The sequence below is a fragment of the Heterodontus francisci genome, chromosome 8 (genome assembly GCF_036365525.1).
Source record: "Heterodontus francisci isolate sHetFra1 chromosome 8, sHetFra1.hap1, whole genome shotgun sequence".
NCBI classification, from domain to species: domain Eukaryota; kingdom Metazoa; phylum Chordata; class Chondrichthyes; order Heterodontiformes; family Heterodontidae; genus Heterodontus; species Heterodontus francisci.
Genome location: NC_090378.1, coordinates 49,502,920 through 49,520,967, shown reverse-complemented (window position 1 = coordinate 49,520,967; position 18,048 = coordinate 49,502,920). Strand labels below are relative to the sequence as shown.

At 43.1% G+C, this 18,048-nt stretch overlaps 1 protein-coding gene across 6 annotated transcripts in view; it reads left to right on the top strand.

Annotated features, from left to right (window-relative positions):
* The window catches only part of armh1 (armadillo like helical domain containing 1), a 75,733-nt gene that overhangs the window by 46,559 nt on the left and 11,126 nt on the right, over positions 1 to 18,048 (top strand). For 3 of the 6 annotated variants that reach the window (XM_068037115.1, XM_068037113.1, XM_068037117.1), the window contains 3 exons: positions 4,473 to 4,557; positions 6,247 to 6,366; positions 14,862 to 14,934. In XM_068037115.1, the coding sequence (XP_067893216.1) occupies positions 4,473 to 4,557; positions 6,247 to 6,366; positions 14,862 to 14,934 (278 nt within the window). Of the gene's footprint in view, positions 1 to 4,472; positions 4,558 to 5,395; positions 5,469 to 5,575; positions 6,104 to 6,246; positions 6,367 to 14,861; positions 14,935 to 18,048 lie in introns of those variants that run through there. The other 3 variants (XM_068037116.1, XM_068037119.1, XM_068037114.1) reach the window with 3 other exon arrangements.

Below are 18,048 nucleotides of genomic sequence, written 5' to 3'. Positions count from 1 at the left end.
TGGTTCTTTTGTAAATCACCTGAAATCTGTATCCTCTGGTTCTTGACCCTTCTGCCAATGGAAACAATTTCTCTATCTACTCTGTCTGGACCCCTCATGATTTTGAACATCTCTATCACATCTCCTCTCAACCTTCTATTCTCAAAGAAGAACAACCCCAGATTCTCCAACCTATCCACGTAACTGAAGTCCCTCATCCCTGGAACCATTCGAGTAAATCTTTTCTGCAACCTCTCCTAAGCCTTCACATCCTTGCTAATTGTGGTGCCCAGAATTGGACAACATACTCCAATAGAGACCAAATTTATAAAGGTTCAACATAACTTCCTTGCTTTTGTACTCTATGCCTCTACTTATAAAGCCCAGGATCCTGTATGCCTTTTTAAAAACTTTCTTAACCTGCCCTGCCACCTTCAACGATTTGTGCACATATACCCCCAGGTCTCTCTATTCCTGCATCCCCTTTTGAATTGTACCCTTTATTTTATATTGCCTCTCCTCATTTTTCCTACCAAAAGGTATCACTTCATACTTCTTTCATCTGCCACATGTCCGGCCATTCAACCAGCCTGTTTATGTCCTCTTGAAGTCTGTCACTATCCCCCTCACATTACACAATGCTTCCAGGTTTTGTGTCATCTGTAGATTTTGAAATGGAGCCCTGTACACCCAAGTCATTAATGTAAATCAAGAAAAGCACTGGTCGTAGTACTAGTTCCTGGGGAACCACTCTGAATACCTTCCTCCAGTCTGAAAAACAACCCTTTGTTTTTGTCACTCAGCCAACTTTGTATCCATGTTGCCACTGTTCTTTTATTTCATGGGCTTCAACTAGGATGGCAAGCCTATTATCTGGCACTTTATCAAACACATTTTGGAAGTCCATATAGACCACATCAACTGCATTAACCTCATCAACGCATCAGAAAGCTCAATCAATTTGGTTAAACACGGTTTGCTTTTCTGTGAAAATACTTGCTGGCTTTCCTGAATTAATCTACATTTGTCAATTTTGTTCCAGATTATTATTTCTAAAAGCTTTCCCACCACTGATGTTAAACTGATTGGCCTGTAGTTGCTGGGTTTATTCTTGCACCCTTTCTTGAACAAGTGTGTAACATTTGCAATTCTCCAGTCCTCTGGCACCACCCCTGCCCCGTATCTAAGGAGGATTGGAAGATCATGGCCAGGATCTCTAATTTCAACCCTTACTTCTCTAAGTATCCTTGGATGCATCCCATCTGGTTCTGGTTACTTATCAACTGTAAGTACAGCCAGCTTTTCTAATACCTTCTCTTCATCAATCTTTAGCCCATTCAGTATCTCAACTACCTCCTCACTCACTATGACTCTGGCAGCAGCAGACAGATGCAAAGTATTCATTTAGTATGCCCTTTAGCCATGCCCTTTGTCTCCAGGCATGAATCCCCTTTTTAGTCTCTTATCGGCCCCTCCTCTTACTCTCCTTTTACTATTTATATGCCTATAGAAGACTTTTGGATTCCCTTTTATGTCAGCTGCCATTCTTTTCTCATACTCTCTCCTTGCCCCTCATTTCCTTTATCAGTTCCCCTCTGAACCTTCTATATTCAGCCAGGTTCTCACTTGTGTTATCTAACTGATATTTGTCACACCCATCTGCTTCATCTTACTCTGTATCTCTTTCATCGTCCAGAGAGCCCTGGCTTTGTGTGCCCTACCTTTCCCCCTCATGGGACTGCACTTCAACTGTACCTTGACCATCTCCTCTTTAAAGGCGGCCCATTGTTCCGTTACAATCCTTCTCTCTAATTTACACGGGACAATTTAGGCGGCACAGTAGCGCAGTGGTTAGCACCGCAGCCTCACAGCTCCAGCGACCTGGGTTCAATTCTGGGCACTGCCTGTGTGGAGTTTGCAAGTTCTCCCTGTGTCTGCGTGGGTTTTCTCCGGGTGCTCCGGTTTCCTCCCACAAGCCAAAAGACTTGCAGGTTGGTAGGTAAATTGGCCATTATAAATTGCCCATAGTCTAGGTAGGTGGTAGGGAAATAGAGGGACAGGAGGGGATGTGGTAGGAATATGGGATTAGTGTAGGATTAGTATAAATGGGTGGTTGATGGTCGGCACAGACTCGGTGGGCTGAAGGGCCTGTTTCAGTGCTGTATCTCTAAACTAAACAAAGTCTGTTCTCAACCCACTGAAATGGCCTTCTTCCAATTAATTATTTTTTTACTCTAGATTGCCTCTTGTCCTTTTCCATAGCTAATCTAAACCTTCTGGTACTATGATCACTGCTCCTTAAATGTTCCCCTACTGACACTTGATTCACTTGACCCACTTCATTCCCCAGCACCAGATCCAACAATGCCTTCTTCCTTGTTGGGCTGGATACATACTAGTCAAGAAAATTCTTCTGAACACACTTCAGAAACTCTACTCCCTCTCTGCCCTTTACATTATTACTATCCCAATCTATATTAGGATAATTAAAGTTCCCCACTATCACTGCAGCATAGTTCTTCCACCTCTCTGTAATTTCCCTGCAAATTTTCCCCTTCATATCTTTCCCACTAGTTGGTGACCGATAGAATACACCCAGTAGTATAATGCATTTCTGTTGTTTTTTAATTCTAACCAAATACATACTATCCTTGATCCATCTAGGATATCCTCACTCTCCAGCACTGTAATATTCTCCGTAATCAATACTGCCACCGCTCCTCCTTTCTTTCCTTCCCTATCTTTCCTGAACACCTTGTAATCAGGAATATTCAGTACCCTATCCTAGCCTTTTTTGAACCAGGTTTCTGTTATCACCACAACATCATGCTACATAAGTTGCTCCCATTTTGCAGTGAAGGCTGAAAGCAAGGAACTTGAGATCAAGGTGAGTAAACTCCAAGGTAGATGAAAGTATTTCCAAAAAGTTGGAAAAGACCTTCAAAGCAGTGAAATTAGGCTCTCAGCACAAATCCTGCAAGCACAAGCCTTTCAGTGATGCTGGCCACAAGCTTTACAATTTCACTCTTTAAAGGTTTCCCAACATGTGAATTTCATTGTTCAATGACTCCCCACTGTGCTTTCGCCTTGTTAACCCTGGTTAGTTCCACACAACTCACAAAACCTGTGCACTGGCTGTCAAAGCCAGAATTCTGGGTTAAATCCTCAGTTAATTGCCAATTTGAATATTTTAATAACTTACCTGTTAGCTCCACGGGGTTTCCCTGCTCACCTGCAAACCCGCCCAGGTTAAACTTGGAAGTGGGTGGGATCATGTCAGGTTTCTGACCCAACACTACTTTCGGGGCTTTAACTCCCTGCCCACACCCCAACCCGCCTCCGCTTGACAGTTAAAATTCTGCCCAGGGTGTGTCTATGTTGTGGCCAGGTGAACGGTAGCAATATGCTTGCACATTTTATGATAGTTTATGGTGTATCATAGCATTGGTAGGAGTATCTGGTACCTACTGTCTTTTTAGTGAAGGCCCAAACACAGTCATTTCAGCTTCACCAGCAACTGGCGATGCTGCTTGGAGAATGGGAGAGAAAGTAACCAGGGTGTATTTGGAATTAAGTTCCCTACAAAATGTCTCAACCGGTGATGGACATGGGATCTTTTATACCCACCTGAACAGGCAGATGAAACTGAGTCAGTCTTTATTGGCAGATTCAGTAATCCATGATCAACCCAGATAGGTCCATAGCATTCTGGACCATGTTGATGATTGACCACTATGGAAAGAGAAACAAGAGTTAATCTTTCAGATCAATGGCTTGAAAGGTTATCTCTTCATGAAAGGTCATTGACCTGAAAGGTTAACTCTGTTTTTCTCTCCACAGACGTTGCTGAGTGTTTCCAGCATTTATTTTTATTTTATATTTTACATTAATATAGCGCCTTTCATGACCTCAGTGTCTCAAAGGGCATTACAGCCATTTAAATACTTTCGAAGTATATTGTTGTATTGTAGGGAAACATGGCAACTAATTTGCACATAGCAAGGTCCAACAAACTGCAGTGAGATAATAACTATTCCATCAGTTTGTAATGTTAGTTGAGGGAGAACATCGGCCTAGATACTGGAAGAGTTCCCTTGTTCCTCTTTGAATTGTGCCATGGGATCTTTTACACCCACCTGAACAGGCAGATGGAACCTTGATTTAATGTTTCATTAGAAAGATAGCACTTCTGACATTGCAGAGCAATTTTGTATTGCCATGTCAGTTAATTTACTCCATGACTGTGAGGAAAGAAAAAAGAACCACAGGGAAAGTCACTTCAGGCCACTGTCATGTACCACTTAGTGACCAGTTACAGAACACAATGAGCAGAAGGTTGGCAGGAAGCTACATGCTGGCCTTTTGTGCCAAGGAATGGTGCTGAGGAACCTAAAGGTGATTCTTTTTAAAAATTGTGTAATAAATGTCTTAATATATATTTAAAATGTCAATCGGGTATCTTACTGTACATAGCGCCTTTTGTTCTTGTTTAGACAGTTGTGAAGATCGTACATCCTTGTATTGTTGAACCTCTTTTGAACATATTGAGAACCATACACTATGAAGTGCAATATGAAGGTAAAATACTTTATTGGGCTGAGAATAGTTGGGTTAAGCAACTCGGGGTTGCACCTGCAGTTAATTCCTAGAATTCTGTTTCTTTAATTTTCAGGAGTAAGGTTTTATCCAGAGATTGTGCTGTTTAAATGCTGTGTTGTTGAAATCCAGACTGAACATGCCCTTTATCAGACCAAGACTCAGGTCTATATTGAAAGATTATTTATTTAAATAACACGGGTAAATGGAAAATATACTGTATAAAACTGTACTATTAATGCTTAATGCATAAAATAAATGTGCCACTCACTATTAATACATAGTTATTAAAACGGAAGCTCAAGTTGTTACACTGTGAGACGTGCATCAGTTTCAAAATGGCTAAGTTTCTCTGCTGACCAGCACAAACTTAAATACAGAAATTTACTGCTGGGTGAGCAGCAGGAATTTCTGGAGGAGAAAGTGGTTTAGATCTCTTTTTGGGGCCGCAATGGTCGGCACGCTCACTGTGCGCACCAGAAGCCAGTGGCTCAACGCTTATCGAAATCGGAAATAAAAACAGAAAGTGCTGGAAATACTCAACAGGTCAGGCAGCATCTGTGGAGAGAAAAACAGAGTTAATCTTTCAGGTCTGTGCCCTTTCATCAGAACCTTAGATCAGAACTGATGAAAGGTCACAGACCTGAAACGTTAACTCTTTTTGTTCTCCGCGGATGCTGCCTGACCTGCTGTTCCCAGCATTTTCTGTTTTTATTTCAGATTTCCAGAATCTGTAGTATTTTGCTTTTGTGATCCGACATTGGAACTTTCCTGGATAACGCTGTTGAGCTGCTGATGCTTGTTTAACCTCCTGATGTAGCTTGCCAGTTTCCTGCTCCGCTGCCAATGCCCCACAGGGAAGGACGGAGGGAGGCAAAGATAAAGTGGCAGGGGTGAGTTCATGGCAGCAGCAGCCCATAGTAATGCTGTGGACCCAGGAAGAAGACTGTTAATCTTCTGTACTCCACATTAAGTTAAAAAGAAAATTCTTTCTTTTCAGTTGGCGGTCTCCTGATCGAAGGAACCAAAACATCCTTGCCAGTTTCAGAGGCGGGACCTTAAACAGGTGTGACACCCTTCATCAGCAAATGGCTGTTGAAAGTAGCTGCCATGCACATCTGAATATCGCTCAAGCCAATATGGGGTTGGATGAATTTCAGCTGCCCTTAAGAGTGCTTCAAAATTGAATAATTTTGCCCCATTTTGTATCTGAGAAATGGGCAAAATGAGGTTGAATTTTGCCCCCACCATTGTTGGGGTTTCAGCCTTACCATAGAAATATAATACAAACCCCTTTGAAGTTACTCTGAAGCAAAAGGCTGCATTTCCTTTATCGATGTTAAGTGTTTAGCCAATCTTTGCCATACAGTGTAAAACCCGGGGCCATTTAACCTTATTAGCAAATTAAATTCACTGTTGTTTTCTCTCCATTTTGTGAAGCTTGCTGCAGTATCTGATATGTTCTGAGCTTGTGGGTTTTTCTTTGAGAAATGCCCCTTGCTACAGTGAGTTTTTAATCCTTCATATGCTATGTCCAGCAATAAAGAATACAGATTAAAAATTGAACAGAAACAAAAATCCAGTTTTGTTACAATGCCACAGGAGGTCAACGTATTAGTGTAAAAAAATTAAGATAGACTTGTGTTACATGTAATGATTACTGTCCTATAGGGATCGAATTTATCAAGATTCTCGTGAATTATAATGTACGAAAAGCTTTGCTAGAAGGATTAGTTGCACGCCTTAATCCATCAATGGATGACATAAAGAATCAACCAAAAATTCTTGATGGTAAGAAAGAAAAATGCAAAGACCCCCAGGTGTAACTCTAAAATACCGAGTCATATCAGATCAACAATGCTCAACCTGAATGTTTGAACAATTTTATTTGTTTAGTTTGTCACTTAGTGCTGGCAGAAAAAGTTCAATAAAGTAGCATTGGATCACCATCTGAATGGAGCCCTGCAAGTAAAACATCAGATTAAACTTTGTGAATTGAGGCAAGAACTCAATGGGCGGCACAGTGGCGCAGTGGTTAGCACTGCAGCCTCACAGCTCCAGGGACCCGGGTTCAATTCTGGGTACTGCCTGTGTGGACTGCCTGTGTGGAGTTTGCAAGTTCTCCCTGTGTCTGCGTGGGTTTTCTCCGGGTGCTCCGGTTTCCTCCCACATGCCAAAGACTTGCAGGTGATAGGTAAATTGGCTGTTATAAATTGCCCCTAGTGTAGGTAGGTGGTAGGGCATATGGGGTTACTGTAGGGTTAGTATAAATGAGTGGTTGTTGGTCGGCACAGACTCGGTGGGCCGAAGGGCCTGTTCCAGTGCTGTATCTCTAAATAAAAAAAAATAAAAACTGTTATGTGCTAGTGCAATCAGAAAGCATATGAAGCTTTTAACATGGCACATCATAGGTAATAAATTTGATTTAGTCTCAATTAGGACACTGCAACCTAAATGCTCTAGTTTCATAATTTTGAACCAGTGCTCAATTTAAGGTGAAACCAAATTTAAAATATTCAAATTGACTGATTTTTATACCGTTTTAAGAATCCATTGTAGTACTTTAAAATATAGCAGTATTGTAGAGTTTTCAGCTTGCAACAGTGCAAGTTTGGCTCAGCTGGTAGCACTGTTGCCAGTAATTAGTTGTGGGCACAAGCCTCCCTCCAGGTTTTGAACATGTAATGTTGTAGTGTAGTACTGAGGGAGTGCTAATTCTTAAAAGCGCCATTCTTTGCATCTACTATTGGATGAATAGCTCAGCTGGGCTTTAAAGATCCATGCAAAGGGCAAGGAACTCTCCCTAGTTACCCCCTTCCCTCAACCAACCCCATCAAAAAACAGACTCGGTAGTCAGTATAGCAACAACACCATCATCAATGGTCTGCCTAAGGCAGGCAATGGCTTAATTTTCCCTTCTCTAAACTACCCTATCTTGTGCTTTTCTATATAATCTCCTATTCTTCAGGTGGTACAGAAGCATCCTTTTTTTCCTCCTTCAATGTCTTTTTCCAGCTATTCACCCATCTATCACCTATTTCACATCCCATACCCTCTCAGCATATGCCTAAAGCAAATAATTAGCACTTTTCTAATAACCACAATCAAATTACATTCTTCTTGTATCATTGCTAACATTTCATTACCTTTCTTATATATTTTACTTCTCTATTCGCCGAGAACTGACCTCATTCCTCAGCATTCATGTTTCAGCACCACATGCATAATCAAACTTTTCACTAATCTTTTCTTCAGTTCAATATTCAGTTTTCTAGTCAATATGCTCTTCTATTAAAAACAATTTTACCCATTGTAATCCTAGCTGTCATCCCTTTGGCATATCTGTCATCTTGAATCCTGCTTATTCCAATATTCTGCTTTTGGTCTTAACCCTCTTGTAAGCACCTGAGCATAATGTTTACAGCATGTGGAATCATATTGGTGACACGAATCCTGTTACACATTAGGCTGAATCTTGTGGTCCTGTCGTCGGGAGTGGAGGCGGGCGTATAAAATGGCGGCCAGTACTCATGGGCCATGTGCCGCCACGCCTCCGCGATCCTGAGCCCTGCGGCTCATTATCATACTGCCCCACACCCCTCCACCAATCAAATGGCTGGGTGGCCTTGGCAACGCTGTGAACAATGTCAGCTGTTTCTGTGCAATTACACCAAAAGTACATATTTTCCTCGTTTACCCCCCCCCCCCCCCGCAACTACACTACTAATTGTTACAACCAGGTGAGAAAGGGGTCTAGGGTTCTCTCTCAGCCTTCACCTGGTCTTACTGTAACAGGGTTTAATTTTAAACACACCATTTTTTTCAGCTCCCCCTTAGTGAATCCTTGTTCACTAACTTTCAATTATAAGGCAAAGAAACTAGTCAAACAGGTTTTCTTAGGTTTAAAGAAAAAAGGTTGAACTTTATTAAACTTAAACTCTAGTTTGGTTAACACCTACGGATACGCGACGCGCCCACGCTAGCATGCATATGTGATACACACATGCAGAGACAGAAAAGGGCAGAAGAAATAAATTGGAAATGTTTGAGGCAATATCTGAAGATGGTTTTGGTTACTGTTCTTCGAACTCGCTGTAAAGTCTTTGATTGTAGGTAGGTCTTGCTTTTCGTTGAGGCCCAGTATTCTTCTTAAACCATGTTTGATGTAGGAGACTTTTCTCTCTTGAAGTTCATGTGTCCTCTGTGTTCAGAGGCTTGTGAGAAAGAGATGGGAGCAGACAGGAGAGTTCTGCTCACTCCAGGAGCAAACAGTCTTTTCTTAGTTCAGTCTCTAATTCAGAAAAACCCAGGTTGCCAAGCAGGTTAGTTATGTGACTAGCTGGTCTGACCACGTCTGTTTGTGGATTCTCTTGTCTTAGCCGACCCTGGAATGTCTCTTCTTACACAAAATACCTGGTGCTCCAAGTCCATTGTGGGTTAAATTGGAGCAGGGAACAGCCCCTTTGTCCCTCCAAGCACTGTCTGTTAGTATGCAAATGTTTTTTCCAGCCACGGCTGATCTGTTTAACAAGTCAATTCCTCACTCCAGCAACAGTTTAAAATCAGTGCTCATATGACAAAATTAATATGCCTCATTCTTGGCAGGTAGGGATTGTCCCTAGTTTGCCTATGGACGAGTTTGACCTGCTCCTAGGTAATGATCTGGCGGGTATGAAGGTGGTAGCCCCCTCAGTAGTGAAAGAAAGACCACAGGAGGTCAGAGAGACAGGGCAGTGGCGGGAGACAGACCCCTGCAGTTTCCCTGAATGTGTAGTGGATCAGGCCATGATCAAACCAGCTCCCCTATAGGAGACTGCATTGGCACTGCAGGCAGATGGCCATGAAGTCTGCCTGTCCAAGACTTTCTTTGGAAAGTTAGGAGACCCAGGGAATGAATTAAATGGATTTTCCCTAGGTGAGGCTCAGCGAGCCGACCCAGTATTGCGAGAGTTAGCACAGGCTGCCCAGTCTGAAAGTGAAGCAGAGAGAGTCCCTGATTGCTACTATTTAAAGAATGAGGTACTGATGAAGAGATGGAGTTCTTCTCACAGAACTGAGAGCAAAGAATGGGCAGTAGTTCACCAGTTAGTGGTGCTGCAGGGGTAGCGGAGAGAAATATTAAGAAGGGCTCACTACAGTGGCTGTACATGCCGGTATATGAAAGACCAAAGCTCGCATAAGACAGCAGTTTGACTGACCAAAATTCCACAAAGAGGTGGTGGAGTACTGCAAGAGTTGCCACATGTGCCAGGTTGAGGGGAAACCCCAACCTACAGTGAAACCTGCACCCCTAAGTCCTGTACCGGTGGTAGGAGGATCCTCCAGCAGAGGGCTGGTGAACTGTAAGGGACCCACGCCGAGAACAAAAAGGGACAGACAGGCACAAGGGTGGCAAAAGGTTAGACAGGGAAGGAGAAAAAGTGAACAAGAGGACAGGTTAAACGAAGTCCGGGAGGAATCCTGGATGAAAACCCCTACTGTCCAGTCAGCAAACCCCAAAAAATGTGAGAAGCTAGACACCTCATCCTCCTACGTAAATGCAGACACTAGAAGCACCCCATCAGAGTTTCTAACAGCATTTACAGGAACCTGCAGAGGCAAAAAAGACCTCTAGGGGGCAGAGAAACCGTGAGGGTGATGCCTCACCTAGTCGAAGTGCCACACTCTTGCACACATACCTGCAGGCAGGAGTGTCCTCTGGAACAAAGGGGAGATTAATAAAGAATCCTCTCCCACAGTCAGCAAAAAAAACGAATCACCCATCCCCTGAAGTCAAAAGCCTTTGCATGACTCAGCAAAGCACTGAAATAGAGTTCAGAATAAACCCACCCATTACTGAGTCTTTTTTTAAAACAAAATTACCTCAGCAGGAGCAAAGACCCGAGGCAGTCATGGAAATGGGCAAAAGGAAAAGAAACTTCCCAAAAGAAAACACATGTTTACTGGGTTACCAAAAGGGGGCAATTAAAGCAGCACTGGCACCAAGAGAAGACCAGCTGTAATAAGTCTTAGGATTTTTGAATGAATGGGAATGAATGAGAGAAATGCATGGCTTTTTCTGTATCTTACATTTTTCTCTCGACCCTTTTAATGAAATGTGCTTTTCTCAAATCACATTTCATTCCGCTGGGTCTGGAGGTGTCTTGCTAGGCCCCCATCTGCCAATAATGAGGCACATTCATTTTGTCATGAACATTGATTTTAAACTGTTACTGAAGTTAAGAAAGGACTTGTTGAACAGATCAGCCGTGGCTGGAAAAAACATTTGCATACTAACAGACAGTGTTTGGAAGGACAAAGCAGCCATTCCCTGACACATTCAACACACAATAGACTTTTGATCACCAGATGTTGAAGGTGGGGTCTGTCTCCCGCCACTGCCCTGTCTCTCTGACCTCCTGTGGTCTTTCTTTCACTACTGAGGGGGCTACCATCTTCATACCCGCCAGATCATTACCTAGGAGCAGGTCAACCTCATCCATAGGCAAACTAGGGACAATCCCTACGGTCACCAGTCCCGAAACTAGGTCGCACTCCAGGTGCACCCTGTGTACAGATTCAGGCATACACTGCCCTCCAATACCATTCATCACCATTTTGGTGTTCACTGCACTCTGGGGAAAGGTCAGATCTTTTCCCAGTAAAAGGGATCTAGTAGCCCCTGTGTCCCTGAGGATCACTATGGGCTTGCTTGCCCCACTTGAGGGGTATGGGGTTACTTTCCCTTCAGACACAAAACCCTGATAACCTTCAAGAATCCTGTTAAACTTTCCTGCACTTGTAACTGTAAGCTTGTTGGGTCTTACTCTTACTGCAGTTAAAGCCACAGCTTGTTCTGCTGTGCATTCCATCAGGTTCACTTCTTCACTGAGCGTATGTGCCCTGATTAACCCTACCAGTTTTCCCTTTAGTTTCCAGCAGTCAGCTTTTAAATGCCCTGCTTTTTTACAATGGAAGCACGCAGGTCTCTGGGTCTCACTCTTGCTCACAGCACCTTCCTTTTTGGCTAGAGGAGGGCCCCCTTTGTCTCCTGCTTTCCTTTCTCTCCCAGGACTGCTGGTGGTCCTATCACCTTCCCACCCTTTGTCTTTTCAGATTTGTGGGGGTGACTAGGAAAGGTTCTCCCCTGGCAAACTGACTAATAAATTAAAGCCTACACTCATCGGCCAGAATGGCCGCTTGCCGTGCTCTCTGGACTCACTGTTCCTCTACATGGGTCTTTATGGAGAGTGGGAGAGAGTGTTTAAACTCATCTAATAGAATTACTTCTCTGAGATTCTCATAGCTGAGCTGTACTTTAAGAGTCCTCAGCCACTGGTCAAAAGCCAGCTGCTTACTTCCTTTAAACTCTAAGTTTGACTAGCTTGCTTCTTGAGGGTTCTAAACTTTTGGCGATAGGCTTCGGGCACTAATTCATATGCCCTGAGGATAGCATTTTTGGTCAGTTCATAATTGGATGAACTCTCATCTGGCAACAGGGAATAAACCTCTTGGGCTTATTAGTTTGCTTTGTAGTAAAAGAGGCCAGGTCTCAGCTGGTCATTTAAGCTGCCTTGCCAGTTTCTCAAAGGACACAAAAAATTCTTCTACATCCTTCTCATTGAATTTTGGAATTAGTTGAGCTAGTCTTAACAATTTTGTACCCAGCCCTGAATTACCCAACCCTAAATCTATGTCCCCTGGTTCTTGACCCCTCCGCTAAGGGAAAAAGTTTTTTCCTATCTAACCTATCAATGCCCCTCATAATCTTGTACACCTCAATCATGTCCTCCCTCAGCCTTCTCTGCTCCAAGGAAAACAACCCTAGCCTTTTCAGTCTCTCGTCATAGCTGAAATCCTCCAGTCCAGGCAACATCCTGGTGAATATCCTCTGCACCCTCTCCAGTGCAATCACATCCTTCCTATAGTGTGGTGACCAGAACTGTACACAGTACTCCAGCTGTGGCCTAACTAGTGTTTTATACAGCTCCCATCATAACCTCCCTGCTTTTATATTCTATGCCTCGGCTAATAAAGGCAAGTATCCCATATCCCTACCATCTATTGTATATTCCCTTGCCTTGTTAGTCCTCCCAAAATCCATTACCTCACACTTTTCAGGAGTAAATTCCATTTGCCATGCTTTCACTGGGGTTACTCTGTCGTCCCCTAGTTAACTCAAGTCACTTCAACTCTCTCTCTTCGCATTCCTTCTGGAATATTCTTTCTCTCTCCCTCTCCTCAAATTCAAGTTTCCTCTGTTCCAATTATATCTTTGCTAACAATACCCTGTCGGAGTCTGCTTTTAACCCTGTTTCTGCTTCTTCAGATTCAAGGGAAAAATGATTGGCCACTAGCCTTAGGAGTTCAGGCTTCCGAGCCTTGCCACGTACAGTGATCCCACATTGCTCGGCCATTTTCCTCAACTCCTCCAAAGACAGTGATTTTAACTTATTCCAAGTTACTTCACCCTGGCTTGGAAAGCTACTAGCTTCAGTCACAGACATGTTAGTATTCAAGCACACACAACCACAAGAAAACCTGTCTTGAAATCTTGCTTTTTTTTTTGATTGGGAACAATTTGGCTTCCCACTTCCAATTTCCCGTTTGTCTGTGGGTCAGTTCCAGATGTTAGCACCAAATTTCTGTTATGACCAGGCTCGTGATCCCTCTCAGCCTTCACCTGGTCTTATTGTAACAGGGTTTAATTTTTAACACACTGTTTTTAGGTCCACCTTGGTGAATCCTTGTTCACTGCTTTCCAATTATAAGGAAAGATACAGCTGAGCACAGCACAAACAGGCTTTCTTGGGTTTAAAGAAGAAAAGTTGAAATTTATTAAACTTAAGCGTAAACTCTAATTCAGTTAACGCCTACGGATACATGCCGCACTCCACACTAGCATGCATACGCGATACACACATGCAAGTAGAGACAGAAAAGAGCAGAAGAAAAATAAAGTGGAAAGGTTTGAGGCAATATCTGAAAAGTTGTTGTTACGGTTCTTCGAGCTCACTGTAGAGTCTCTGATTGTAGGTAAATCTTACTTTTCATTGGAGCCCAGTATTCTTCTTAAACCTTGTTCACTGTAGGAGACTTTTCTCTCTTGGGGTTCATGTGTCTTCAGTGGATTCAGAGGTTTGTGAGAAAGAGATGGGAGCGGACAGGAGAGAGATCTTCTCAGTCCAGGAGCAAACAAACACTCTGCCCAAACTGCTTGTACAAATGCAAAAAAGTCAGGTTTCCCAGCAGGTTAGTCATGTGACTAGCTGGTTTGATCATGTCTGTTTGTGTATTCGGCCATCTTAGCAGTCAACCTGAATGCAAGCTCCCCCACCTTCAACATCTGGTGATCAAACGTCCATTGTGGGTTGAATGTTGGGGAATGGCTGCTTTGTCCTTCCAAATACTGTCTGTTAATATGCAAATGTCTTTTCCAGCCATGGCTGATCTGTTTAACAAGTCCTTTCTTAACTCCAGTAACAGTTTAAAATCAATGTTCATGACAAAATTAATGTGCCTCATTCTTGGCAGGTGGGGGCCTAGCATGACAGTATCATATAAGGTCCATGTACCCCCAAGCTAATCCTGAATCAATGTGTACATGTGCAAATTTACCAGCAGAAGTAACTGGGAACTCTGACTGATACATTCCTTCCCTAAATAGGTAGTACTTAGGTGAAATGTATTTCACTAAGATCAACTAATTCAATACAGACCAGATAAGGACCTTCGACAGCACCTTCCAAACCCACGACCTCTACCACCTAGAAGGAAAAGGGCAGCAGATGCATGGGAACACCACCAACTGCAAGTTCCTCTCCAAACCACACACCATCCTGATTTGGAACTATATCGCCATTTCTTCACTGTCACTGGGTCAAAATCCTGGAACTCCCTTCCTCATAGCACTGTGAATGTACCTACCCCACATGGACAGCAGCAGTTCAAGAAGGCAGCTTACCATCACCTTCTCAAGGGCAATTAGGGATGGGCAATAAATGCTGGCCTGGCCAGCGATGCCCACATCCCTTAAAAGAATTTTTAAAAATTAAACTTAGGACCTACTGTTCTTTATAGCTCAGCTACACATTGCTTTTCCCAAATGAGCCATCTAGAATGCTGTTATTTTGTTTTCTAACACAAAGCTGTATTTGCACCTGGAAATCATTTTCACAAGTTAAGTTTTTGTTTTGTTTTTAATTTATATATTCAGCATAACTTAAACACCAATAAAATTATATAATTTTACTGCCATCTAATTGTCTCTAACATTTCTTAAGACAGTAATTTTCTTTTACATTTAGATGAACCCACAACAAACCTTTCAGAATCCTTACCTTTGTTTGTACAACAGGCTGCAGCAGCAAAAGTTATAGGGTAAGTCATGTGCCAAATGATTTTATTGAAGAAAATCCAAGTGAGTTTCTGCATTGCCACTAATATTGCAAATCACTAATCGAACAATAGTTGACAAACCAAGGAAACTGTTATGGTATACTGACAGATCTCCTGTGGCCTAGTGCAGTGAGCTGCAGGATATTCTGTTTTATAACATTAGGCCTGTTTTAGCCATGTTGGAGATAACATCCCAATGTAAGGTTCTGTTTGGAATTTTTAAATCTGTTTAAAATCTTATTTTGGACTTCAGAAATTTCAATTACTGAGAAACAAAATGATGGACAATTTTTTTTCAAAAAGCATTGGAATGATATTTCTTATTAGAAATGCTTACTTAGCAGTTTCCATTGTAAATGTTAACATGACAAGTATTACAAGAAATAACTCTTTGGAGTGGATATACATACCAAATGTAAGCTTTTTAACACATTGATAAATTGACTGAGAAAGAAAGGGTTGATTCCATATTTCTAGTAGGTGCAAATTCATGGTCACACAGTTCATACATTCCATCCATTTTTAATTCATTTCTTCCTGGAAGTGCAGACTTGGTCCTTAAATGTCTTGACGTACTGGTAAATGAAGGCCACATTTCAGACTAGAGCATTGTGCAGAGGTTACAGTTTCCATATTCAGTATTGTTGACAACGAAATCAGTTACCTGAGCAATTTATAAAATAGAGACAATTTGCCTTGCAATTCTGTAACTTTTTTTAAATCTTCCCTTCCATCTTTAGGTGCTATCACATCACACACTCTTCACATGAAACAATGAATAGTAACTTGCTATCAGGCATCATTCTTTAACCAGAAGCAGCTATGGAAGGGGGGCATGGTCAACTCTCCTGGTTCTAAGATCTTACATGAAATTGGTTTGAGGAACTTAGCTTTTAGTGTAGGAGGGCACCAAATAGTGTCAGCCATGGCTCAGTTGGTAGCACTCTCGCCTCTGAGTAGTAGGTGGGAGTTCAAGTCCCACTTCAGAGACTTCAGCATAAAAATCTAGGCTGACAGTTCAGTGCAGTAGTGAAGGAGTGCTGCACTGTCAGAGGTGCCATGTTTCGGATGAGACAGTAGATAAATCAAGGCCCTGTTTGACCTCTCAAGTGGATGTAAAAGATTTCATGCATGATTACAAAGAACAGCAAGGGAGCTATCTCCAGTGTCCTGGCCAATATTTATCCCTCAATCAACATCACTTAAAAAAACAGATTATCTGGTCATTATCTGGAGGCAGTGGCATAGTGGTATTGTCACTGGACTAGTAACCCAGAGACACAGGGTATTGCTCTGGGGACATGGGTTCAAATCCCACCACAGCAGAAGGTGGAATTTGAATTCAATTAATAAATCTGGAATTAAAAAGCTAGTCTAATGATGGCCATGAAACCATTGTCGATTGTTGTAAAAACCCATCTGGTTCACTAATGTCCTTTAGGGAAGGAAATCTGCTGTCCTTACCTGGTCTGACCTACATGTGACTCCAGACCCACAGCAATGTGGTTGACTCTTACATGCCCTCTGAAATGGCCTAGCAAGCCACTCAGTTGTATCTAATCACTACGAAGTCAATAAAAAGGAATGAAACCGGACGGACAACCCGGCATCGACCTAGGCACCGGAAACGACAACAGCCCTGTGGACCCTGCAAAGTCCTCCTTACTAACATCTGGGGGCTTGTGCCAAAGTTGGGAGAGCTATCCCACAGACTAGTCAAGCAATAGTCTGACATAGTAATACTCACGGAATCATACATGACAGACAATGTAGCAGACACTGCCATCACCATCCCTGGGTATGTCCCGTCCCACTGGCAGGACAGATCCACCAGAGGTGGTGGCACAGTGGTATACAGTAGGGAGGGAGTTGCCCTGGGAGTCCTCAACATCGACTCTGGACCCCATGAAGTCTCATGGCATCAGATCAAACATGGACAAGGAAACCTCCTGCTGATTACCACCTACTGCCCTCCCTCAGCTGATGAGTCAGTACTCCTCCATGTTGAACAGCACTTGGAGAAAGCACTGAGGATGGCGAGGGCACAGAATGTACTCTGGGTGGGGGACTTCAATGCCCATCATCAAGAGTGGCTCGGTAGCACCACTACTGACCAAGCTGGCCAAGTCCTAAAGGACATATCTGCTAGACTGGGTCTGCGGCAGGTGGTGAGGGAACCAGCAAGAGGGGAAAATATACTTGACCTCGTCCTCACCGATCTGCCTGCCGCAGATGCATCTGTCCATGACAGTATTGGTAGGAGTGACCACCGCACAGTCGTTGTGGAGATAAAGTCCCGCCTTCACATTGAGGATACCCTCCATCATTTTGTGTGGCACTACCACCGTGCGAAATGGGATACATTTTGAACAGATCTAGCAATGCAAAAATGGGCATCCGTGAGGCGCTGTGCGCCATCAGCAGCAGCAGAATTGTACTAACCACAATCTGTAACCTCATGGCCCGGCATATCCCCCACTCTACCATTACCATCAAGCCAGGAGACCAACCCTGGTTCGATGAAGAGTGCAGGAGGGCATGCCAGGGGCAGCAACAGGCATACCTCAAAATGAGTGTCAACCTGGCAAAGCTACAACACAGGACTATCTGCGTGCCAAACCGCGTAAGCAGATCAGATTTAAGCTCTGCAGTCCTTCTACATCCAGCCGTGAATAGTGGTGGACAATTAAACAACTAACTGGAGAAGGTGGCTCCACAAATATCCCTATCCTCAATGATGGGGGAGCCCAGTACATCAGTGCGAAAGATAAGACTGAAGCATTTACAACAATCTTCAGCCAGAAGTGCCGAGTTGATGATCCATCTCGGTCTCCTCCTGAAGTCCCCAGCATCACAGATGCCAGACTTCAGCCAATTCGATTCACTCCGCATGTTAGCAAGAAACGACTGAAAGCACTGGATACTGCAAAGACTATGGGCCCTGACAATATTCCGGCAATAGTACTGAAGACCTGTGCTCCAGAATTTGCTGCACCCCTAGCCAAGTTGTTCCAGTACAGCTAGAACACTGGCATCTACCCTGCAATGTGGAAAATTGCCCAGGTATGTCCTGTACACAAAAAGCAGGACAAGTCC